The 24,888-nt window shown below is 38.8% G+C and overlaps 1 protein-coding gene across 1 annotated transcript; it reads right to left on the minus strand.

Moving 5' to 3' along the window:
* Positions 1-1,360: 1,360 nt before the first annotated feature.
* Positions 1,361-23,380, minus strand: LOC114657135 (lysosomal protective protein-like). Its single transcript, XM_028808887.2, has 11 exons — positions 23,217-23,380; positions 18,921-19,032; positions 16,362-16,496; positions 12,515-12,673; positions 12,277-12,368; positions 7,933-8,017; positions 7,669-7,818; positions 5,539-5,666; positions 4,180-4,342; positions 3,540-3,629; positions 1,361-1,707 (listed from the first exon to the last, which is right to left on the minus strand). The coding sequence occupies exons 1-11, from the start codon at positions 23,378-23,380 to the stop codon at positions 1,624-1,626; spliced, it is 1,362 nt and encodes a 453-aa protein (XP_028664720.1). The 3' UTR covers positions 1,361-1,623.
* Positions 23,381-24,888: the final 1,508 nt, after the last annotated feature.

Here is a 24,888-nt window from a genome sequence, read left to right on the forward strand (position 1 = left end):
AGCACCACACCTCAAATCAACTCCAGGCCTTTTATCTGCTTAATTGATTAAGACATAACGACGGACTTGCCCACACCTCCCCATGAAATAGCCTTTGAGTCAATTGTCCAATTACTTTTGAGCCCCTGAAATGAAGGGATTGTGTTAAAAAAATGCTTTAGTTGCCTCACATTTTTATGCAATCATTTTGTTCACCCCACTGAATTAAAGCTGAAAGTCTGCACTTCAACTGCATCTGAGTTGTTTCATTTAAAATTCATTGTGGTAATGTACAGAACCAAAATTAGAAAAAAGTTGTCTCTGTCCAAATATTTATGGGCCTAACTGTATTTGTAATTATTAGTCATTATTCAAATAAAATGATATAAGCAAAAGCTTAAACTCAATGTCTCTGATTATTGATTATTAGTGTTGCAGAGTGCTAAGATTGTTCATTTCTTGTCTAGCTATAGTTCCTTAAGAGCATGAAGGACACTTTGTGGAATCCCCTGTTGATGGCAAACTGAGTTGAAGTAAAGGAATGAAAATAAAAGACAGTCCCAGTCAGCAAGCAGCCTGCCAATTGAGGTCCCTAGATTTGAAAATGTGGGCTACAATATGGACAGTGAGACAGGTAAGAGGTTACAGATAACAGTTACATAGCTTTGACGCTTCTTTATATCACCATTTAGAAAAGAACCTAAGAGGTTAGTTGGCACCTTTCATGTTAGGAGCATGTCACAGATAACATAATGAAACAGTAGGCCACCTAGCGGGATACTACTAGGTAGTAGTACCCTGCTACATAGAACCATTCTCCACATGCCCTTGTATTTCATAGGTAAAAGATAGATTAAAAATCAGCACTCAAATATTAATACAATCCTTGAAAACCTGAACTTAGCCTGTGATTGTTCTTTTAAAATCAGGAACCCACTGGTATTCCACAAATCTGTTACCATCTATTCATGGTTATTTTTTGAGCCTGTTATGGATTTAATAAATGGTTCTTTCTGGAATCTTCAAGTGGAGGGTTCTTTTGGAGACCAAAAATGTTTCCCCTATGGCATCGCTCTAATGGACTACTTTGGCTCCTTTATTTTAAAAGTATAGGTGCAATCCCTGGATGAGGTGACAGTCTATTGCATAGCACACACTTATACTCACTCCATAAAAAATAGTCCCCATAGGAAAAAACCTGCAAGTGTGAAGAGATAACACAGGGCACCAAGGAACTGGACCGGGGTCCAAGCTCTCCAAGGAAGCAACGGCATCTGCTGCACCACCATAATAAATACATGAAATGCTAACTGTGACTCCATTGATATATTAGCAACAACAGCATGTGGTCTAATGATTATAAATAACTGACACTAATGAAAAAAGTGAATATTTTAATAAATTGATAAAATGCATAAATGTACAGTACATGCTCAGATGATTTTCACTAAATTATACTGAGCAATCAGTCACCACTCTAATATTATGATATTTGGAACAATTTAATTTACAACATAATTAATAATAGCATTGCTGTTACACTATGTACAGGCATTAACATGTACAAAATTAAATTCCTAATGAAGAACAGAGTTGGCTTGGTTATGCTTACACTGGCCATATTTATAAAATTCCGTGATGTATTTACGAGTATTTATTTTGGAGGAAAGACTCAAACAACTGCAGGGCAGGTCCGGGTTTATACTGGGGGACCATGTGACCAGCACCCTGTGGAACAAAGAGAAGAGAATCAATGAATACAGAGGGATGTCACTAACAGATATTCTCTGTTAGTTTGTTCAGTGTCTTGTATGCAAATGTTTGGATGCCCTAGTCAAATGTCATGCTTCACAACATGTGCAGGGCCCAGATTTACTTCTACTTGTTTTAATGTACAACCAGTATTGTTTGCTACATTTACCAAAATATAAAATAAAATAATGAGTGTGACTCTATCATAGGAGGCCACCTTTGCTACAAGTCAGTACTTGAAATTTCTACTCTGCTAGATCTACCGCAGTCAACTGTAAGTACTATTATTGTGAAGTGGAAGCATCAAAGAGGAAAAACAGCTCAGACACAAAGAGACAGACCACATAAACTCACAGAGCAGGGCCACCAAGTGCTGAAGCACATAGCGTGTAAAAATCACATATCCTCTGTTGCATCCCTCAGAACAGAGTTACAAACTGCCTCTGGAAGCAACATCAGCACAAGAACTGTGCACTGGACGCTTCATGAAATGGGTCCATGGCTAAGTATCTGCACTCATGCCTAAAATAACTATGTGCAATGAAAAGCATTAGATGGAGTGGTGTAAAGCATGCTGCCTTTGGACTCTGCAGCATTGAAAATGTGTTCTCTGGGGTGAAGAATCATGCTCACTCTCTGACACTCTGATGGACCAAGCTGGGTTTGCTAATAACAGGAGAACTCTCCCTTCTGGATTGCATAGTGCCTACTGTAAAATTTGGTGGAGGAGTATTAATGATCTGAGGTTGTTGTTAGGATTTGGGTTAAACCCCTTGATTCCATTGAAGGTTACTGTTAATGCTACAACATACAAAGACATTTTAGATAATTGTGCTCTTCCAACTTTGTGCTAAGAGTTTGGCAAAGGTTTTTCTCTGTTCCAACATGATTGTGCACAAAGCCAGATAGATTTGATGAGTTTGGTGTGGAGGAACTTGAGTGACCTGCACAGAGCCATGACCCTCAACCCTTTGGAACAGTTTTGGGATGAATTGGAATGCCAATTGTGTACCAGGTCTTCTTACTCAGCATCAGCACCTGACCTCAGAAATGTTGTTTTGACTGAGTGAACACAAATTCCCACTGACATATCTAAAGTCATGGGAAAAGCCTTCCAAGAAGAGCAGAGGCTGCTATTGTCACAAATGAGTAGGCCAAATCCATACTAATGCCCTTGGTTTTGGAATGGGATTTCCAACAAGCTCATGTAGGTTTGGTGGTAAGGTGACCACAAATGTTTCACCATATACTGTATCTTCTGAGATGTTCAAAATGTGATTGTTCTAATAGTGCATGTTAACTGTGATGAAATGTCCTGCTAAACACAAATTCAAAATATGGCATACTGTAGGTTTAGAGGGTTATTATTGCAACATGTACAGGGAACATAAAAGAGATATCTCTAAAAGCCAAACAAAAATGCACTGTAAAAGTAGTTTACAACAATTCCCCCCCAAAAATTGTATCATTTATAACATTATTGCACTCCAACCCACATCCACAAGCACCAAAAAAGCAGCAAGGTCAGACCGTGTATTACAAAATATTAAAACAGGTTGAAACAGGAAAAAAACAGCAAAATGAACGGTGGGCTTCGGAATTTATGACCTTTAGAAATATACATGAAATAAAAGGTGGCAGGCACAAAGATTTATGGAGCACTGGTAATAAATATATTTTTTCATCCATAGTTTTTTTTCAACAAACCAATGTCAGAATGATGGCTTCAAAAAAAGATACATTCAGAAGTCAAACTGTATATGGTAAATATTAAAAACAAGCATTTTTAGGCAGTTTGCAAGACTCACCTTAACAGTAAGGAAAGTGATACCGTTGTACTGTTCATAGTAACCCGCAATCTGGTTTTGGTAATACCACGGCTGGTAGTCACTCACAAGCTAAAATGCAAAACCAGTCAAATTATTGAAGTTGCAAAGATTTTATCCTCTTCAGGCGTAGGAAATCTAACTTGAACGTTTATAACAAGCTGCACTAGAGCAAATCTTAAAGGATATCTTCATCTAAATGGGTATAAAAGTTATTATATTTATGACCTAGAAATTTTATCAATCTATTTTCAGTACCTACTTTGTCCTACTCAAGGTGGTAGGGACCAAAGCTTATTGTAGTTGCCTGGTGTGGGTATGAGTCCATTTCAGAGTACACTGCATACACACGCCACACATCAAACTCACTTTTTTGGTGCCAATTTAGAGGCTCCAACTACAGTGATTTAACATACATATGTTTGAAATGTGAAAGAAAACCTGGAGTGCCCTAAGGAAAACTTGCTCAGCCTTTGTGAGAACACGAAAACAACATGCATGAGTTCTTTAAAGGTTTAATGGGTCATGATCATTTGAAAATGGCAGGTTATAAATCTGGACACTGAGATATCTTAAGCTGAAAAGCTACAAGCCTAACATCAAGTGTCATGGTCTCACACACCTGTTGATTCAGAGCCTCTACAAACCACTTGCTCCCAATGAAGTTGCAGGCCATGTCTGTGTCTCCGTTGTAAACCAGAATGCGCACATTCGCCCCAAGCAGGTACTTGTAGAAGGGGGTCATGTCGTGGTAGGTCCTCTGGTACAGTTTACGCACTGTAGGACTGCAAGAAAAGGGACAGGAAATCAGTATGCCTTTAGGTATAGACCCCCATCTGTAATACAGTCTTGGCTGAAATAATAGCATTTATAAAAATAAATTATAAGAAAACCTTTTAGTAATTTGTCAAAATCAATAATAGATATAGTTTTTCAATAAAAGTATTCCTGGCTTCCATATCATATGACTCAGAAAATGCTGCATTATCTGTGCTAGGAATGTTATATGTTTCAATTAATTTAGAATTGGCAATTCGCTATAAACTCATGTTCAGAGAGTGAAGGAGGTAATGGAGGAGGAAAGACACATGAAAATATTATCATGTCATGCCTTACCTTAAATCTCCAATTGTAACCTAAAGGATGGCTTACCATTGACAAAAATGAATCATAGAGATCAGTTGACAACAAAGTGAAACTCTTGTTAAATAGCCTGGACACAGACAGAATATTCACACTGGTATTTGGTTGTATCTTTGGCCAGTGGGGTGTGATTCCCAGTATCTACCCCAAGTGGACAGCCCCTTGAGCTCCTGTATGCGTGGCTAGGACTTGGGGTGTGTAGTGGTACATCAAGTAGAGCATTGACTTGTCTCCAGGGCTTTGACCTGAATGAAGTGTCTGAATAGAGTGTAAACAGGCTTTCACTAGCTCAGGGTGGACAAGATGGACTGATTGTTAAGAGCACAAGTCCCAATGTGGGACGAAGAGGAATTTGAGCACACAGTGGACATGATATTTATGAAACACGTCTACCTCTTTGAACGTGAACTTCTCATAGAATACTGAAAGAACCATTTAAGGTTAAATCACACATTGGCAACGATAGTCTACTCAACAAATGTGTACAATGAAATTGAAAATAAATAATGTGGACTGGCTGCGGTGGGTTGACACCCTGCCCGGGGTTGTTTCCTGCCTTGTGCCCTAAGTTGGCTGGGATTGGCTCCAGCAGACCCCCGTGACCCTGTGTTCGGATTCAGCGGGTTGGATAATGGATGGATGGATGGAATGTGGACTGGACTTATTAGCTTTGAGAATGTTATGTGATATGTGCACATTGTGATTGCATATTTTTTCAATCTCAGGTATTAACAATTTCAAAGAGATCAAAGCTATTCAAACATATGTTTTCTTGAATAAAACGCAACAGGCTATATTTCAACAATTCTAAAATACACAAAGCAACTGAAAGTCTCACCTGCACAGCTCCCAGGTCTGCACTGTGACTGGGATGTGCAACGCTTCCCTTACCTCTGGATCATTCAGCCAGGTGTACATTGCTGTGCCATTGAGACAGGCAGGAACTCCAGGAATGGTGGCATCAATCTGAAGGGTGTAACACACAGATCACATTTAAACTGTTTATGGCATAATTTTATTGAATATTTGTCTCATGTCTGTATCATTTCCTGCATAGAAGCACCAGCTTCAGGGGTGTGTCAACTTAGCCAACTTCTAAATAAAATCATATTAGCTACATCTGAAAAGAACAATAAATTACATGTAAAACAATAATTTTACCCAAGTATAGTAAAGTACCCTTAACCATGGATAAGAAATTGAATGCTTCCTTTTACAACATTTGCCTGAGAAGTTTTTTCATCTGCAGCTTAAGTGACAGAAATAGGTGGATGCCTTTCATGAAATAAACTGCCTAATTTAGACTATGACAGTGAGTTCACATTGAAGAGGCCATATGGCCAAAGAGGAAGCACCATGTACTGCAGGAGCAGGTGTGGAGAAGAAACGGTCCACAATTCTTTCAGTACAGAGGACACCAGAACTTGTATAATAAACATTAGAAAATTCTGGTCTCCTGTGTCTTAGTTTGGACCACTCCCCTCAAACATATTCTTGATAATACATCTGGTCACCTAAAATGATTGTTGTATCTTGAAATTATAGTATATTTTACGTATGGAACAAAAAAGCAGTACTGCTTGACTTTTCCGATAAACTCTTGCTCTTACTTTAACTCTGCAGCATACAACACTATTCTGAAGTCCTAAGTATTAGGTGAGGTGATATGTGAAACACTCTGGCTACATTAATTTATGTTTTCTTTTCCACAAAATTAAGTTTATCATGGCACTGGGGAGTGATGATGTAATCATGTTGGGGAGACGTAAGTAAGAGTTCTACTGTACTCTATACAGATGACATTACTACTACAACTACCAGGAGAATGTTATGCTAAGTCACTTCTTACCTCCAAGCTTAATATACCACACATAGCGAGTCCTTAAAAGTGTACCTTTAATAACGTCTGGGTTCAGGAACCCCCTGAAAGTACTGAGGCTGTTCTACCAGAGGTCTGTCTTCCAGACCTAAGTACCCTTGCAATACTGAACCCAAACACATGATAAAAAGGTAGGCGACTTTGATGTTTCTGATGCTCTCCTCCCTCAATAATATGCAGCAGTGCCTTAGCTACTCCATTTGAGAGCCCTCCATCACAACCTGATAATTTCAGGGAGTTATCCAGGCCTTTTGCTTTTACCTCATGACCTCTCTTTTATTTCAGTGCCCACAGAGTAATTACATCTGGATCACACTTAGAACATATACTTCCTATTGTCCTCTGGTATCTATTTACCTACATTGGCACTTGGAGGGGCTGTCCAGTTACTTTTTTGTACTCCTGTTTGAAAGGACAGAGCCTACCAGGCCTGTCCACAGTTGTGTTTCTAAGTTATTCCATTTCTGCCTTTGAAACCTCAATAAAATATAACATAATATCAAAACTGCTCCAATCCAAGGCTATAAGAGTTCAGGGCTGATCCTGGAAACATCAGGCTTAAGGCCTGAACTAGTCTTAGATGCAGATTCAGCCTTTTATGTTGTCCATTGGCACACACACACAGGACAAATTTGGAATCAGAAATTTACCTTACATGCTAGTGTTTGGGAATGTGAGAAGTAAACTGCACAAGCCACACAAACACAGAGACAATAAATGGGTGTGGCCTTGGAATTCAAAACATTGGACCTTTGAGGCAGCAGTGCCACCCTCTCATAACATATCTGTGCATGTGCATACTGTATGCAGCACACATCTAGGTGTCACAAGCAAAGACACATTTATAGTAACACAAACCAGAGATCTGGATACTGAAGTATAGGCAATGAAGCAGTTTAGAGGTATCCAAAATGAACATAAGATGAAAGAATGTGAAGAGTAGTCAATGACGGATATTTTTGAAGACAATTTTACACCAGAAAAACAAAATCATATATAACCATTTTTTGATGAGGAAACAGGTTGTAAGAAGTAGTTAAGGGTTGTTTAAAAGAAACAAAGAAATGAAAATTGCAGACTGGTACTCACAGGAGCAGGGATGTCAAAGTTATACTGCCGGAAAAGATTGGAAACATCAGCTAAGTAACGACTTTGATAGGCCACTCCTCCCCAGCACTCTGAGTACAGGGAGTAGATGTTCAGACCAATGTCCTCAATCAGGTAAGTAGCTTGAGAAACCTAACAAAAGAAATACATTTCAGCTTAATATGAAATATATTTTCAAATGTTCATCACTTTATATGAATTTTTCTTAAATAGGTCATTTCACCTGACTCCTCTGAAAATACTTACAACATAAATGCAGTTGCCATCACTATTGTTATAGAAGTTGCAAGATCCTTCAGAGCAGCAATACTGGTTTAACTGGGCCCACATGCTAGAGAAAATATAAAAGTAAAGAAACACTCAATCTGTATTTGATAGCGTGCTCCATTATAAAATGCAAGAGCAGGCTAGTTATTTTTTAAAACATATAAAATATGCTTCACTTTAAAATGCAATTTCATGTGGCAAATTAACATAACATGATTGAGAAAAAATAACTGACTTGAAAAATACTGAACTTATCATTTAAGATGCTAGCACTCATTGTAAGTTTACACAAGCCAGTATTCGATAGAGCGCTTTCCAAAGAATACATCATCACAACTAGATCTTCTCTTGGCACTGTTTGATATGCTACTGCTGCTTCCTGCGTTCTTCAGATTAGAATAGACAGCCCTGCAGTTGAGGACTTTAAAACAAAGAGCTGCCACCAGTGAACCTCATCTTAGCCACTAACTCTGTGTGAATGTGATCCATATTGCTCCCGCTAACTAATCATCAATAAACGTGATTAATCCAGTTTAGTGTCATAAAGGTTGAGGGCTATGCTTGTAACATTAGGAGTAATGCAGGCACCAACATCTTGTCAAGGAGACAGTCCATTATTAAGGCACACATGCATTCTCTCAAATTGGGCCTGTTTATTAATTATTTATTATTTTTATATACTTGAAGCATTGTGTATTTGTGAAACTCCATCCAAGGCAAATTGCATGATCAGCACTCATTTCATTTACTTTCATTTGTCTTATGGCAGGGGTGTTGAACTCCGGGCCTGGAGGGCCTCAGTGGCTGCAGGTTTTCATTCTAACCCTTTTCCTAATCAGTGACCAGTTTTCACTGCTAATTAACCCCTTTCTCCTTCATTTTCATAGCCCTGTTTTTAAGGATTCAGTCCTCTGAATTGATTCGTTTCTTCCAGAAATGAGATGTGAAACAAGCCAACAGATGACCAGCTAAATTGGAATGTCAGACTCCAGCCAATTTTAATCCAACCAGTTTCTTAATGAGAAGCCAGTTCTTACTGTTAATTAAAGCCATTATTGAATATCAGGACTTGTTGCTGCTCTCATTCTGCCACAGCATACTGTTGATTTTCTGTTTTTTGTAAGATCTCCATCAAGATGTTTTGGTGACCTGAGCAGACCAACATGACCGAAACCTTCACCTTTCGTTATTTTCAGGTGAGCTGGGGCCTCATGTATAAACGGTGCATACGCACAAAAATGTTGCGTAAGCCTGTTTCCACACTCAAATCGCAATGTATAAAACCTAAACTTGGCGTAAAGCCATGTACATTTCCACGGTAGCTCCAACCCTGGCGTATGCAAGTTTTCCGCTTGGTTTTGAAAACTGGTGACACCCAGCGTCAAAGCAGTGCTGCTATTCCCGGATGGTTTCCCGGGTGGTTTCCCGGATCTGGCGCTCTGTTCATGGATCGTTTCTGCCTCGCGCTGTATTCTTGCTGGTGCTGGCGCGACACTGGATGGATAGATGGATGGAATAATTAAACATGTACTACGAAGATATTTCAATGTTCCTTAAAAGTTTTGAAGAATCAGAGTTATAAGCTTACAGATGGCTTAACATATATTACAGAGCTGATTGTGTGGTGATTGGTTATTTGGAGAAAGAAAAGGAAGGACAGGAATTGGAGGTTAGTACGTTTGAAAGAGACAGTACTGCTGCAATAGATTATTTCACCGAAGGTTGCGCACGGCGTAGCAAGCATCTTACGTGAGGCAGGAACAATCTGTGGACGAGGCACCTGCTCGTCACTATCACTGCGCCACCGTGTTCCCATGTTTAATAGCATGCTTTAATTCCTATCATCATGAAAATGATATCAAGTATACATCTCAGTATTTGAATTATTCAGAGAGCTGTAATATCACGAATATAATGGATTCTGTGTCCTGAAGATAAAGTCCGTTTAAGAAGCATGTAGTGATTCACACACATAGAGCACATAGAAGATCAAATACAAAACAAAGCATTTAACGTGCTAGTTTAGTTATGATGGGATTGAGAAACTAGTAAATTAAACAATTTTAAGATGAAGTTTATGATGTTCTACTTTAATTTCAAAATAACCTACGTGATTAAATTGGAAATTTTGAGATTAAAGTTGGCATTTCGAGCTTTTTTCTCACTGTGTTCCTATTTTTTTTTCTCTGTACCCTAATAAGCTTTCATATGACACTCAGACGGTGGGCTATGACTCGCCTTTTCACGGCGACTTTGACATCTGACAACTTCTTTTTTATTTCGGCACTGTGCATCTTTGTGAACTTGAGCTTTCGAGTTTCTCCGACACTCTGTCACTCGATCAACTTCCTTTTGTTGTTTATACCACTGTTTAAACCAACAAATAGTACACTTTTCCTTGCCTCCACTTGGTATTCACTGAAATTCTCCTGTTTTCCCCCATGCTTTTGCCATTGTCTTTTCACAGAAGGCTGAGCTCATGGGCTATTTATATTGATTTGCATATTCAAAGAGGTGTAATTCTAGGAGGAGTTGGGGCGGGACAGCAGGCGCGTGCACGTGCGTTACTTTTCATGCTTAACGGATTTATGTAGCGGAAAAACGTGGAAGTTGGCAATCGCACAGATTTATGCATTTGGATTTTTTTGCATATGAACATTTCCGCTTTTGTCTGTACACCATGTTATAGTGTGAATTTTACGCACGGTGTTATACATGAGGCCCCTGGTCATCTGGTGGCTTGTTTCGTGTCTTGTTATTGTTTGGCTGCTCATTAAGGAAAAAGAAACAGCTAAGGGGTCTGTGTCACGTCAATTAAGGCAAAACAAGTGAATCGGCAGCAAAAAACACTCACTACTTAAGAAGATGGTTAGAATGAAAACCTGCAGCCAATGCGGCCCTCCAGGACTAGATTACGACACCCCTGTCTTATGGGACCACAAGCCGGTGAAGTGAGTTGGTCAGAGTCATGCAGTGCAACAGGGGCAAGAATTGAACTGGCAGCCTTGTGGTTTAAAGTGCAATGCCTCACTCCCTACACAATACTGTCAGAGTTAATACAAAGCCAATGTTCAGCATGAAAAGAATCAGTTGAATATTGGTTATAATGACTTAAAAGGTGTAAGTGAAAACTTTTCTGTGATTTTTTTTATCATGTTTTACAGTTCTTTAATATTTTATGTAAATAATGCATATTAAAATGTAACAGAAGCTTAACATAATAAACATTATGGTGTTGCAAAAGATTGTGCTGTGGCCTTATGGATCTAACATCCTTTGTTTAGATCCCATGCCCTTTAATTGCCTGTGTGAAGTTTGCATACTCCCCATGTTTCTGTATGGATCTTTCTCGGGGTTTCCATATTTTACTCCCATACCCAAAGATGAGTATGTTTAGTGAATTGGAGATCCTAGAGTGGCTCTTGCATATGGGTAAGTGGGCCCGTGGACCAGTGCTTTGTCCAGGGTTGGTTCTTGTCTGTCTTATGCTGCTCAACTCCAGTCTTTGTACTTTATAAAATGACAAGTACAAACTGTTATTCACTTCAGAATCATTGGAGAACAGTCAACTGAAAGGAAGAAAGTAATCTGTTAGGAATTCTAGTCCTTCACAAGAAACACATAAGCACAATCAAAACTCTACAAGGTCAAAGTGTTTTATATAGTTATGTTTATATAAGGAAACATAAAAGTTTCCCTCTTAGATGCATCCAATAACAGAAAAAAGTAAAACACTTGGAGACAAAGAAGTTAACAGTTAGCTAAAAGTTCTGAAACATTCACAAAAAAAACAGAAATATGTTAATTGATTCTAAGAATTAGGCAGTAAGTTTTTACCTAAACAAATACATACCAAAAAGTCTACTGTGATAGAATTTTTATTATCTTTAATATTCCTTATTAAAAGGCCGAATGGGACTAGGAAGAAAGGAATTTCTGGAGCGATTTGTAAGGAACCTTTAACAGCAACTATCCTCTCTAATTTATTGAAGACAAGTTCTGCATTTAATGGGTGTCTATCATCAGTTTGAGATGATCTCCAGTTTTATTTTAAACATTGCTCTCTGAACAATACTTACAAAATCATCTGCATTATTTTTCAGTAGTTTTGGCAGCATGCTTGGTGATCTGCTGGACCTTTTTCAAGTTTTATAATACAATCAGCTCTGCTGCTAGGCTTAGGTATCAAGGCCTCAAGGGACTTGGCCTTATGTATACTATAAAATACTTAATATGTTAAGTAGGATAATCATATGCCAGTTTACAAAATGTATTAAGGACATGTCAATAAAAGCCACTAAGAAGCAACTGAATTTGACTTACTTGTCTCCAAACAGGCCATGGTAGTATCCAAAATACATCAGTGAATCGTCATTCAAGTTATAACTGGCCATCCCATTTCCAATCCCCATTCCCTATAAGAAATTAGCAAGTAGAGAAGATAAAAACTAAAAGTTTTGCTTGTCTTTAGAATACAATTTTCCAAAAGAATAACGGTTGCATTTTACATGGATGTCCGCATCTTCATGGTCTTGTCCTTACTGCTCTTTCACTGAATTACCTTGAAATTAAATGTGGTTGACCCACTGACAATTTTCTCACTGAGTGTTGGTGCATAAATTCCTCCATAACTTTCTGCAAAGATGTAGAAATCATTGCTGGTGAACGAGGGAAACTTGGCAAAGAAATTCAGGAGAGCCTGGTAGTTATCTTCGGCAACCTAGAATAGAAAAAGCATTGCTATTTCACAGACAAAGAGGTATGTTGTGGCAGGTGGTCCTGCAGGAAACGTGTCTACTAATATATATTTTTTTGGTATTTGGTACATTGTATTAATCCCCATAGGGAAACTATCTTTCGCAAGGCCTTTTCAGTACGCTATGCAAAAATACACTTTTCAAGTTCATTCTCATATGTCCACAGTGTAATTACAGTGTACATTATTACTTGCATGTTAGCAAACACAAATCGAAATATCAGGGCTCTCTGTAGACATCAGAGAAATTACAAACATTGGTAAGACTTCTTGATGCTAGCCAGGATGTCACAAGTGAGTATGACTCCAAGAAATTCAAACCTACTGACCCTCTCCAAAACATCCCTTCAAACATGAGAGGGTAGAGTGGCCTGCCTCTTGCTGCCTGATTGAGTATACTGACATTAAGGGAAAGACGGTTGTGCTGGCACCACTGCAACAGAACACAAACCATTTCTCTATAAAGGAGGGCATGCACAAGTAGATTTTCTCACATGTTATGACATTGGGAGATTGAGTGCTCTCTCAGACCTAATGACTCATATCTGGTCAGAAGCAGGCATACACTGTGCTATATTACAAGCCTACACATGGCTGGGGAGCTTTTGAGCAATTTTTCCAGATCGCATGGCAAGACTTTACAAGACCTTAGCAATCTGACACTGTGAAGTATGTTTTTTCTTGTAGCAAATTTAAGTGAATCCAAAAAAAAGAAGAAAAGACCAATGTTATTCCAAACTGTTAAAAATAAAAACACGCACCACTTCCAGAAATTTGTAGTTATGCTGGTCAATATTCCTCAATATTTCTTCTTTCAGGACCCAATCATAATATTTTATGTAAGAAATATGTTACAGTGGATGGTTTGTTTTCCTCATCCTGACCAGTTTGTCCTGCTTCTCACACATCCACAAACACTTTGTGCCCATGCTTCCAAAAGATTCAATACCATCACTGAGTACATTTTAATTGGCCACTTGAAACTGAAATGCAGAATCAGGTCACAAGACCTCTAACATCTGACAAATCAAGCTGATAGAACCTACATTTATTATTTTTACATGCTGAGCGCCTGGAAGGCATTCAGATCATATCTCATACATTATGAGCAGCAACTTTATAACTGTGTGAGTGCTATGCTGCACCCATTCCTGGTCAGGACGCCGTAATGGAGGGATGGTATGGAAGGAGGATGGAACTGAAGCAGCATCCCATTCAAAGAATAAATTAATGGATAATGTGGGGGAGTTGGTGTATCCAGGGTAGTTCCTCCCCGAGTATAATAGATGGCAGTGCACAGGTGGCGTGGACCCAGTAGGGACGCCCACAGAGGTGTATGGAAGTTATAGTTCCAAGGGACAATCCTTTCCGGGTCCTCGTTTGCTGCCAGAGGGTACTGCAGGGAGAGGAATTTCCTACTTCAGGAAGTTTTTGTCTGATCTGTAAGTGCTCTCATCGTGCTATACCCAGGTACCAGAAGTAGTCCCAGGTCTGACATAAAAATGAGCCGTCCACCCTCCTCCGGTGAGTCAGAGTCAGGAGGCAGAAGGCAAAGCTGGCTTGGAGGAGGAAAGGGAGGATTGTGGATTGGAAGATTGTGCATTGATCTGTGCTTGAGGTATTTTGTAAGAGTAAAAACCTTTAATTTGCACCTGGGATTGAGTAGTGTGTTGTATCTGGGGTTTTGGGGCTCGCCTGTCTTTTATACTGTCAATGACTTTCCAGTGATTTTGAGCTGATGGGAATGGAAGATTATTCGTGCCAAAATGAAATGCAATTCAACGTGCATTGGTACCTTTAATTTTGGCACTGTTTTATTGTGTCATAATTAAAAACACATCATCCAATTTATCGATTACTTCTCACTATGACATGGAATGTTCGTGCCAGTCGCAAGCATATTGCATTTTCATTCAAGTCCTTAGATCATATGTCACAACCAAAAGCAAAGCAAACATGCTGCATTTCGCTTAGCAGCAGCTTGAGTGTATTGAATTTCGATTTGTGACCATGCTTTTTTTGTGCCAAATCTAAATGTAATCAAATAACGAATCAGTGCCAAAAAGGGTTACAAGGCGTATCAGCAGTTGGGGTAAGAGTGTGTTCAACCAGAGCTAAAGAAGGCAAATGGGGCAGGGGACCTGCTGTCTCATTGAACAGGTGTAATTTGGTGATGTAAATGACATTTTCATTCCCTTCTGTGTTAATATCTGGGTTACACAGACAGTGTACTGCACTGTAACTGCACAGCTTATTTTAAAATGTATAAAAAGAAAACAACTTTAGACAACTTAACATAAGAGTTTTCAACATTTTGGTCAATAACTCCACAATCCACACTGGCAAAACTTATGCCTGCGGTTCTGCCAGAACACAGAAAAATTTAGAAGTGGAATGCCTCTTATCACAGCTGTTGACATCCCTTTCCCCACCTTTTGATTGGTCTGATTGGTGATTTGATTGCTATTCAGTTTTGGCATGATTAAAGTGTGGTCACAAATTGAAATGCAATAACCTCAAGCAGCTGCTAAATGAAATGCAATACATTTGCTTTGCTTTTAGTTATGACACACGATCTATGGACAGGATTGAAAATGCAATACACTTTTTTATTGTATTTTTAAATTGACACAAAAATTGCATGGTTTAGTGAAAAGCAATTGATTATTTGGTTGATATGTTTTTACATATGACACAATAAAACCACGCCAAAATGAAATGCACCACATGCAAATGCATTACATTTCAACCTAGTTAACATGCTGGATTGCCTTTAATTTTGGCACAAATAATCTTCCATACTTGTCAGCTCAGAAGTTGGCTAAAAGTGCAAAATGTATGCCCACTTTAAGCAGTCTCCTAATTGTTGGTGATCAGCCCCATGATGCTGATATCATGAGCAAATTCAATGACAGAGCTTTGTTTGCTCACATTGTAATAAGTGAACAAGGAGTATGGAGTGCACTACACTGTAGGGTGTGTGAGTTTAGGATCAGTGTGTGGAAAATAATGCTACCAATCCACATATACCGATTCAAACAGTTTGGCAGGCGAAAAATTACAGTTGCAGAGGAGCCAGGCCTAGTAGCTTGGTCATCTGTTTTATGGGCCATTGTCACTTAGCTGGAGTGAAGTTAATCAACTCTTATGAACCACACTAATCTGTCTGACACCGTGGAAAACTAAAGTGCACCAACCTTGTGGAACATGAACCCTGAATTATGTAACTGGGAATCTTCTGCTAATGGAACTCAGCTTATTTATATGGCTTCTTTGCACTGTGAAGCAGAAACACACATTGTCCATTGAGTGGGATAGTGTGGACCAAGGAATGTTTGTCATCAAGTAAAACAAAATCTGCAAACTATGCAATATTGGTGAAATTTGTTCTTCACAAACTCAATGAAGGACCCTAAATGACATGCCAAGCATGTAATCACACTGAATATCCTGATGGACAGTAATCAATGTCCTATATGCCTTACATCACCACACTGTTCACCTCTCATCCTCATTGATTCTAGTGTTTTCAACCTTGGATGCTGAACCTGCATTCTCTTCTGCTACCATATAACATGTCAGTAAAAAAAAAAAGTTGTTTCCAACACAAAATCCCAGTGGCTACTCTACCCTATTGTTTGATCATACAAACCTGTGGGTCATTGATCTGGTAGTTCTGACTTGTTGAGTATGAGAATCCCACACCAGCTGGAGACTCCAAATACAACATATTGGCTACCTTGTTCCAGCTATATTCATTCATGGAGAGGGTTACTTCATCGTTAAGCTGAGAAAGAGATGAAAAAAAAAATAAATGGCAAAGCTGGCATTTACAAACCACAGTACATCACTCTGATGTACCGTACAGTTCTTTTAGTAATCTTTCACCTTAGCAAGGAAGGCCTCTTTCCCTGGACATTGAGTCCTGCCTCCCAGGTTATGCCAAACCATGTATGTTTTAAACAGAAATTTCCATTCCAGTTCAATAAAATGCTATGTCATGATGAAAAGAACTGGATGTTGGACTTTTGTCACTAGGGTAGGCCTGACTACTCTAGTTCTGGTAGGATGAGTGTCACCTGCCGCATTATTAGTGTCCGACATGTTGGAATGTATTCAGTACAGGCTGGATTATTATTATTCTGATGTGTGCCACGTTTTCATGATAATGACTGCTTTGTTGAGGAGTGCTTTGCACTTAAAAAATAGTCATTATTATCTATTCCTCATTGTTTACATATTTTATTGTTACCATATTCTGTGTTTTCAGCATTAACATTGAATGGCGAGATACATGATGCCCATATTATGCATTGTAGGATGTTCTTTTGCGAGCATTATAAAACATGAACATGCTTTATAGAGAGATGGTGGTGGGGCAACTGCAGCGCAGAAAGAAACTGTGAGAACAAACACAGATAACAAGATCTGAGCCAGTTTCTTGGTTCTGTGAGACTGCAAGGCGACACACAATGTCTATAGGCCACCCGAATGCAGTATACACATTAAACTAGAGATGATGGCCAAATTCCAATCATCCACCACACCATACCTTGAACTAGAAGAAGGAAATAAAAGCCATTATATTTAGAGATGTGATATCCTTTGCCACTCAGGTACCTCATCACATCTTGTATATATTCTAGCCCCTCTACCCCTTGAATTTACGTGTCCAGCATGACATATGCACTAAATATTTGTACCCGATCACAAGGACCATAATTTAAGTTTTTGTTAGAAATATGTCAAATCTTGTTACTGATCATTACATAAACGAAAAACTAACCAGTTGTAGGGAGAAGCCATAGTTAGTTTGTTTGTTACCAGCTGATAGGAGCTTTGCTGGGTACAAACCTATACTAAATGAATATTAACCCATTCTGGTTACCTTCTCAGTGTTCTGACCTGGAGGGGCGGTACTCTCACATTGACCAAGCAACAGGTGACAGGAGGACATAGGATCACCATTTGTAGACACAAACATCTTAAGATTCAATTATAATCAAGGAGAGAGGTTTGTACCTCAGTACATTGTAGGCTATCCAAGGTAGAGTTGACCAGCCCTTTGACTTTTCTGCAAGGACTGCTGGTCCCCAGAGATCAACGTATCTTTCTTTGTAGCAACGAAGCTCTTTATTTGGAAATTGTCTCTTGTTTATGGATTGCTTTTGAATGCTAATGTTTAACTTCTGTGTTCCTTTCACTTGCTGAGCAAGTCGAGTTCTTTTATAATGTTTTGTTTCCAAAAGAAAAGAATTACATTTAAAAATTGCTTTCTAATATGTAAAGCTGAATGTGTGTTTGTCTGGTGTATAAATATCCATCAAGTGTTAAGCAGATTTCTCATACATACAGTGAAAGATCACAGACTATGTTTCAACCCCACATCTTTCTCCTTGGGGAGGTTTATTTGGTGGCCACACCTGCACTTTATTACAGATGTGTCTTTAGGGGTATTTCTGAGACTTGGCACAGGTATGCAAAGTTGGTAGCTACAGTAGATTTAGGCAGTGAAATGTTTGTTTGGGGCCAAAATATTTTTCTCAACGGAATTAATTTAGTGTCTGCACCTGTACTTTATTCCACTCCATGCAGCACTAGGTACCCACGTTAATAAAATAAAAGACTAATTGATAATTAATGAGGATGTAAGTAGAGGACTTAGGGTAGAATGGCACAAATAAAAAGCAACGCTCTAAAACACTGAAGACAAGCTGTGACATACAGTACTTTTGGTTTCTGCTACAAACTCATCAGAGTGATGATTATTCTGTTAAAAATGAAGAAAAAAAAATAAAATAAAAATACACATGTAGGATAAACTATCACATGACTTCTGGTAGAAAATGCAACAGGTGTGAACCTCTAAAGGCAGATTGAGGATACCATGTGGAGGAATATTCTCAGTTCTTAATTATTTTGAGTCAGTTTATAAACAAATGTAGCCCCCCTTACATGAAGGACAACAAACCCAAGAATAACACACAGCTGGGCACTTTGGTGCTCAATTTTGCTTGAGACAAATGACCCATTCCTGACAATAAAGATTTAATTTGAACAAAATGAGAGTTGTGTATCACAATTCAGGGTCAGGCCTTAACATTAAGCTTACTTTTTCAAGGTTCAGGTTTTGCATTTATTAATAAAAAACAAATATTTTCATTCAGAGGAGTGACTCTGTATGAGAGCACTGCATTTTTATAGAACTCACAAGAAAAGGTCCATTTTCTGCAAGAAGGCCTTCCAGCGAACTACACCCTGGCCCCCCGTTAAGCCAAAGCACCAGGGGATCAGTGGCAGGGTTATTCTGAGACTCCACAAACCTAAAATCAGAGAAAGACGTTGAAAAGTTTGGAATCATGTCCTGCATACCTGAATACAGAGGCTGAAGTCCTCTGGGATGGACATGAAAAGACATTCCAAGTTACTATCACATAGCAACTGCATTTTACAACAGAATTCAGGCTTCTATTTGGCAGTGGCCCTTTATAACTTGAAATACTTACCTCCGTTTTAAATGGATATGTGAGAAGCTTTCATTATAACACTGTGTTATCCATGTTGAATCAAGGCACCTATCCACAACATGCACCTTCTAAACGTCCCTAAAAATGCCTCCACATCATAATGTTCAAATTTCAGGTTTCACAGTAAATTAAACACAGAAGAGATCCCATAAAGAAACAGAGTTTTTGAAATGTTGGTGCAATCAGATGGGATAATAGTTTCCCAAGTTGTTGTCTTTCTTTAAAAACTCTCTAAATAGAAGTACTAAAATCTTTTTGCTCAAAAAGTTCAAAAATATCTACAATAATGTTTTAACATTTTTATTACTGTTGCCTGTAGCAGTACTTGCATATGTGTGGTTGATCTTTGCCTGTCTAAGTTACTGTAACAGAAGTCCAAACAAGTCCCGTTAACTGTTAACATGGCCGCTCTCCTTTCCATATTCAGCAAAGCAGATGACTATACTGTTGGTGGGCTGAAGGTGTATTTACCTCAGCAAATTGTCTGAAGGAAGACCATAGGTCCATAGCCACTGCAGCTGACAATATTGAACATGCCCATGACATGGTTTTGGTAACTGCTGGACTAAGTATGTTAATAACCTTGGAGACTTTGTCAAAAAATGATGCTCAAATAAACTCTTGCTCTCTTAATTATAATAATAGTTCATTATTATTCGTTACATTTATATAACACTTTTCTCACTACTCAGAGTGCTTTACATAGTGAGTGGGGAGCCACTTCAACCATCACTAATGTGTAGCATCCACCTCTGCACCAGTGCGTTCACTACACATTAGCTATTAGGTGGTGAAGTGTTGTGAGAAAGTTATCTAATTAGAGACAAGCGATGATTAGGGGCTCAGAATGACTAGGTTGTAATGAGCAATTAGGCTAAGACAGGATACCAAAGATGCTCAGGATCAGTCTGGACCTTGGTTTTATGTTCCATCCAACTGACAGCGCCATTTTTATGACACAGTTTCGGTGTCACTGCACTGGGGTATTGGGACCCACACAGAGACCACAGGGTAACTTCTTCCTGATGGCCTCACCAACACCTCTTCCAGCAGCAAGTAAACATTTCTTGGTTGGTCTCCTATCCAAGTACTTGCCGGGCCCAAACATGCTTAGTTTCAGGTGGATTACTTGTTCTGAACTACATGTGGTATCGTTGTTGACATACTCTGCACTCCTCTGCTCTTCACTTTATACAGGCTTGGAGCAACCTTGTGAGTAATCTTGTGAGTGTGATCTGTTTCTGAACTTCTGACTTAATAGAAAGTGGGCAAAAGACACTAAAATTAATCTATTTCTTTAGGTGAGTAGGTAGGTAAGTAAGTATGTCCAGCAACTTTGTATCAACTAGTTGATGCACACACCATTTGTGGTTTCCAGAGGGTGCTATTGAGCTAAACTCAAATGATTCCTATATCGTGAATATAAGTAAAAAAAATGTATTCTGCGTGGTGCAGCGGTAGCACTGCTGCCTTGCAGTAAGGAGACCATGGTTTGCCTCCCAGGTCGTTTCTGCATGGAGCTTGTCCGTTCTCCCCATGTCTGTGTGGGTTTCTTCTGGGTTGTTTAATTTCCACCCACTGTTCAAAGACGTGCCAGTTAGGTAAATTTAGGACGCTAAATTGGCTCTAGTGTGTTGCTGGTGTGTGTGTTGAGCACCCTGTGATGGACTGGCACCTTGTCCAGGGTTTGTTTCTGCTTTGTTCTACCATGATGTACTAAGAAGCGCTTTTGAGGGTCTTTTCTGCCCACTGCTATCAGGCAATTCAATGCTTCCTCCCAATGCCACAAACCAAATGCTGATATTCTTTAAGTTCATTTAACTGTTTTAAATTAATTTTGAAATTTGTGCACAACATAACTTATTTATTGATTTATTGATTGATTGGCTAGCTGTATTATTTGTTCTGTGAATCCTTGTTTTTTATGTTTCGGTTATCATCTAAATTTCCCTATGGGACTAATAAAGTTTCTCTAATCTAATCTAATCAAAAATAATCTATTTCTGAAAAAAGTAAAACTTTTTCCTAAAATAACACCACCTCTACTTCTAGTCCCATTCCCTCAGTGTTCCCTTTTCTGGGTAATTGTTTGGAATTAGTTGACATCTCCACGGCATGTGACTCTAGAAGCAGTACACTTTATGAATGCTAATCAAGATATATATCTCAGAATTCAACAGTCATATATTCATATGTTAAATTTCACTCCAAAAATTAACTTAACTTTCTAATTTACAGAGCTCATTTACAAACAAACATATAAAAAAAAAGCAAATAATTTCTTGAGTGGCACTGGAGCGCAGTGGTTGGTGGTACTGCTTGATAATTCTGGTTCCTTGGGTTTGAATTCCATGCTAAGTTGTGTCTGTGTGGAGTCTTTACGTTTTCCCAGTATGTATGGGTCCCCCAACACCTCCAAAGACGTGTGTTTCTAATTGATAGAGTTGTGTGTATTTGGAACAAACTACAGAGTCATGTATTTGAAGCAGAAACCTTGACAATCTTGAACTATCTGGATGAGATATTAGGACAATTTAGCTGTTAGCTAAACAAAAGAGCCTGACGGACTGAATGAGCTCCTCTCATTTGTCAAATTTCTTATGTTCCTTAAATTAGCCATGTGTGCGTGACTGGGCCATGTGATGCTCTTTTTCCTGCCCAGTGCTGCTAGGATAGTCAGCTTGTGACCTGGAGTTGACTTAACCAGATTTGAAAACATACTGTTTGTGTGCAAACTGCCACTGTACTCTGTCATTTTGGTGGCTACACTGGAGCAGGAATACAGTGTACTTTATTACCAAACTTCCTGGAACAGACACTCTTCTCAGAATTGTAATGCTGCCAGTACTTACTGCCCTTGGCAGTATTAAACGTTTCTTGTTACATTTTTTCTCGTTCATCTTTTCCAAAGACACATAGACCAGGTAAGCACAGCATATCTGAACTGCCACTTTTCTCTCTGTCATCTAACAATAACCATTAAAAGAAAAAAGGTTCAGCATTTAACACTGCTATTTTATACATTTATAGAGCAAATTGATGTTGTCATGAGAAATGACCAAAAGTGTAATCTTCACTTCAAAAGACAAGCACATAGTTGGGACTTGCAAAAGCAGAAATCTTTAATGTCTAGTAAGCTACCAGGCATGATAACAATAAATAAAGAGAACCTGAATTTAGCTTATGAGATTGTCTGCAGCAAAGGTCTTTTTAAAAAAAAAAGAAACAAATTTTGATTTTTATAAATCTGTTATCATCTATTCATGGCTATTTATGGGACCTGTAACAAATCCAAATAAATAAAGATTCTTTATGAAAAGTGGTTCTCCTAGGGCATCACTTGAAAGAATCACTCTAGTAGCTTTCTTTATGAGTATACTTACAGATGGCTTCTTTGCAGAGGTCCCCTAATATTCTTTCTTGCTTTTAAGTGGAAAGAATATTAAAAGTCATTGTCCTTATCTCAAGAAAATGAATGATTATGTACTGAGGATCTCCACAAGGAATAGCTTTTAATGGTTTGTTTTTTCTTCCAGCAAAGACACAAAGACACATGAAATAAACTGGCAAGTACTGTGGCGAAGAGCAGGACTTTAGGGACCTTAAAATCTCAACTTGGTGTTATTTTGTAGAATCTAGTTGATCTTGTTGGGCTGAATGGCCTGTTCTTATCACGGTTGTTCTAATGTAAGTCAAATACTGCCACTGCTCATTTTTAATTTCACTATTAAGCTAAATGGAAAGTGGCACAGAAGTTAGCACTGCCTTCTCAAACCTTTAGCTTCAAGGAATTGTGTTCAAATGCAGGCCTGTTGACTATCTGTTTGTAGTTTGCACTTTCTGTCCACATTTGTGTGGGTATTCCTCCCCAATCCCAAAGACAAGTTAATTGACCACTCAAAATGGGTGAGTATGACGGACAGATGCATTAAAATTTTATAAATGATGATAGCACATTAGAAAAAATGTGAAAATCTTACCAGTAGTATAAATACGTCCCAGGGCTTGCCTCCAGATATCCAGACCACTGCCTAAAACTGAGAGTCTCTGTGAGTCCAGGGAGTGAAGTGATCTGGTCAGGAGCGTATTGACACCAGCTGCCTGTTAGGCAGACGGCTGAAATGAGCAAGCTGAATCTCCACATGGTCACAGTGTGGCAGTAAGATGTGGTTGTGTACCACAGGTACTTACTTATACATACACTGCAAGCTCTTTATCTGCTCTGTGATAAAGGGCTGAATGATACCATATCTTTGGTTGCCATATTTCCATCTAGGAAACTGAAGTGCTTCCAGAAATCTTATTTACTTTTTCAATGAAATGATTTGAAACATTAGACTGCTGTCATGTTTAACAATAGAACTTGCACATGCCTTTGAAAAACATTATATAATCCATGCATACAGTACATAATTCTTTAGAGGTGCAGACCTTCACAAGGGTATCATGGTTTCAGTTTATGCAGGCAAGTTTAGAATAAGAAAACAAGTCACTTAGAGTAGAAAGATGCAAATTACATATTTTGACTAGAGCCCAGGTAGTTTGAGAAAACATGAATAGCTGATTATGATTACAGTAGAGCTCACAATACAAATGATTACAAACATGCATATCACATTCTACCTTGTAACAGAACCTCCGTGTCTGTGATTTGGCCATAGTGTCCTGGTGTTATCCCGATGTAATTGGCAGAATAAATCAGAACAGTCCTAGGGAACAGTTGGAATGCCAACTGGGTCATGCTGTTTATTTTTTGAACTAAAGAAAATAAGTTCTTGTTGACAGAACAGAAGCAATAAAAAGTCAACTTTAAAAGTAGTTGCCTCAGTAGGCTGTTCTTTGGCAAACAAGCTCATATTCAGAGCAGGTCAGATTAGCAACTTCATCCTGATGCAGGCAAAGGTTCGAGAATTCTCTGGGAGCAACATATGCCCTCATTGGGCATCCTCTTGGATTTGCTAAGAGAGGAAACAGTTAGTGACAGTGCCTCCTCGTGTCCCAGAGTGGTATTACATGCCTGGATTGAGTTATGAAGGTGATCCTCAGACACCCATGCATGGCATTGGATAAAGTAGCAGGCGGAAATGGTATGTAGGTTCAGAAAAGACAGCATCAATGTTTGACACGCATACAATAGGCTTTACTGTCCCAACATTGGGCTTGTCCTTCATTCTTGACAAATTTTAAAGCAGTTGGCATCTATACTATGATTTTTTTTTTCGCAGTGATCAAAATTAGGCAAGCAGGGTATCCAATAACTAGTGTTGATCAGAGACATTCGCAAAAGAGCTTTTTACAGTGAATCGGTTACCTTGTTTGGCAAATTACTGTCTGAAAATTCGCTATGCAACCATCTTAGGCAAATTTTTTTCCTAGTGTCCCATGATGCTTTGCAAGACCAGCGTGACATCACAGAACTGTAGCAGTTAAATTTTGGATGAGGATTTCACATCTGCAGTATGTGCTTGGGCTTTGTCACATGTGTCTAGAACTTTAACGCATGCATACTGTAAGCGTACTCCACCTTGTATTTTACAGCGCTGCCCAGTCTGCTGTGTGCATGCGTGAATAGTTTATGGCATACAGTCATATGAAAAAGGTTGGGAATCCATCTCAGCCTGCATAATAATTTACTATACTTTCAACAAAAAA

The sequence above is a fragment of the Erpetoichthys calabaricus genome, chromosome 9, assembly GCF_900747795.2.
Source record: "Erpetoichthys calabaricus chromosome 9, fErpCal1.3, whole genome shotgun sequence".
NCBI classification, from domain to species: domain Eukaryota; kingdom Metazoa; phylum Chordata; class Cladistia; order Polypteriformes; family Polypteridae; genus Erpetoichthys; species Erpetoichthys calabaricus.

Excerpts from the sequence above, each read along its gene's own strand:
- LOC114657135 (XM_028808887.2), bottom strand. The coding sequence starts at position 23,380 with ATGTGGAGATTCAGCTTGCTCATTTCAGCCGTCTGCCTAACAGGCAGC. Across the intron at positions 16,497-18,920 it reads CAGAAAATGGACCTTTTCTT|CTTAACGATGAAGTAACCCT; the intron begins GTGAGTTCTATA and ends TCTCTTTCTCAG. Across the intron at positions 5,667-7,668 it reads ACTTTGACATCCCTGCTCCT|ATTGATGCCACCATTCCTGG; the intron begins GTGAGTACCAGT and ends TACACCCTTCAG.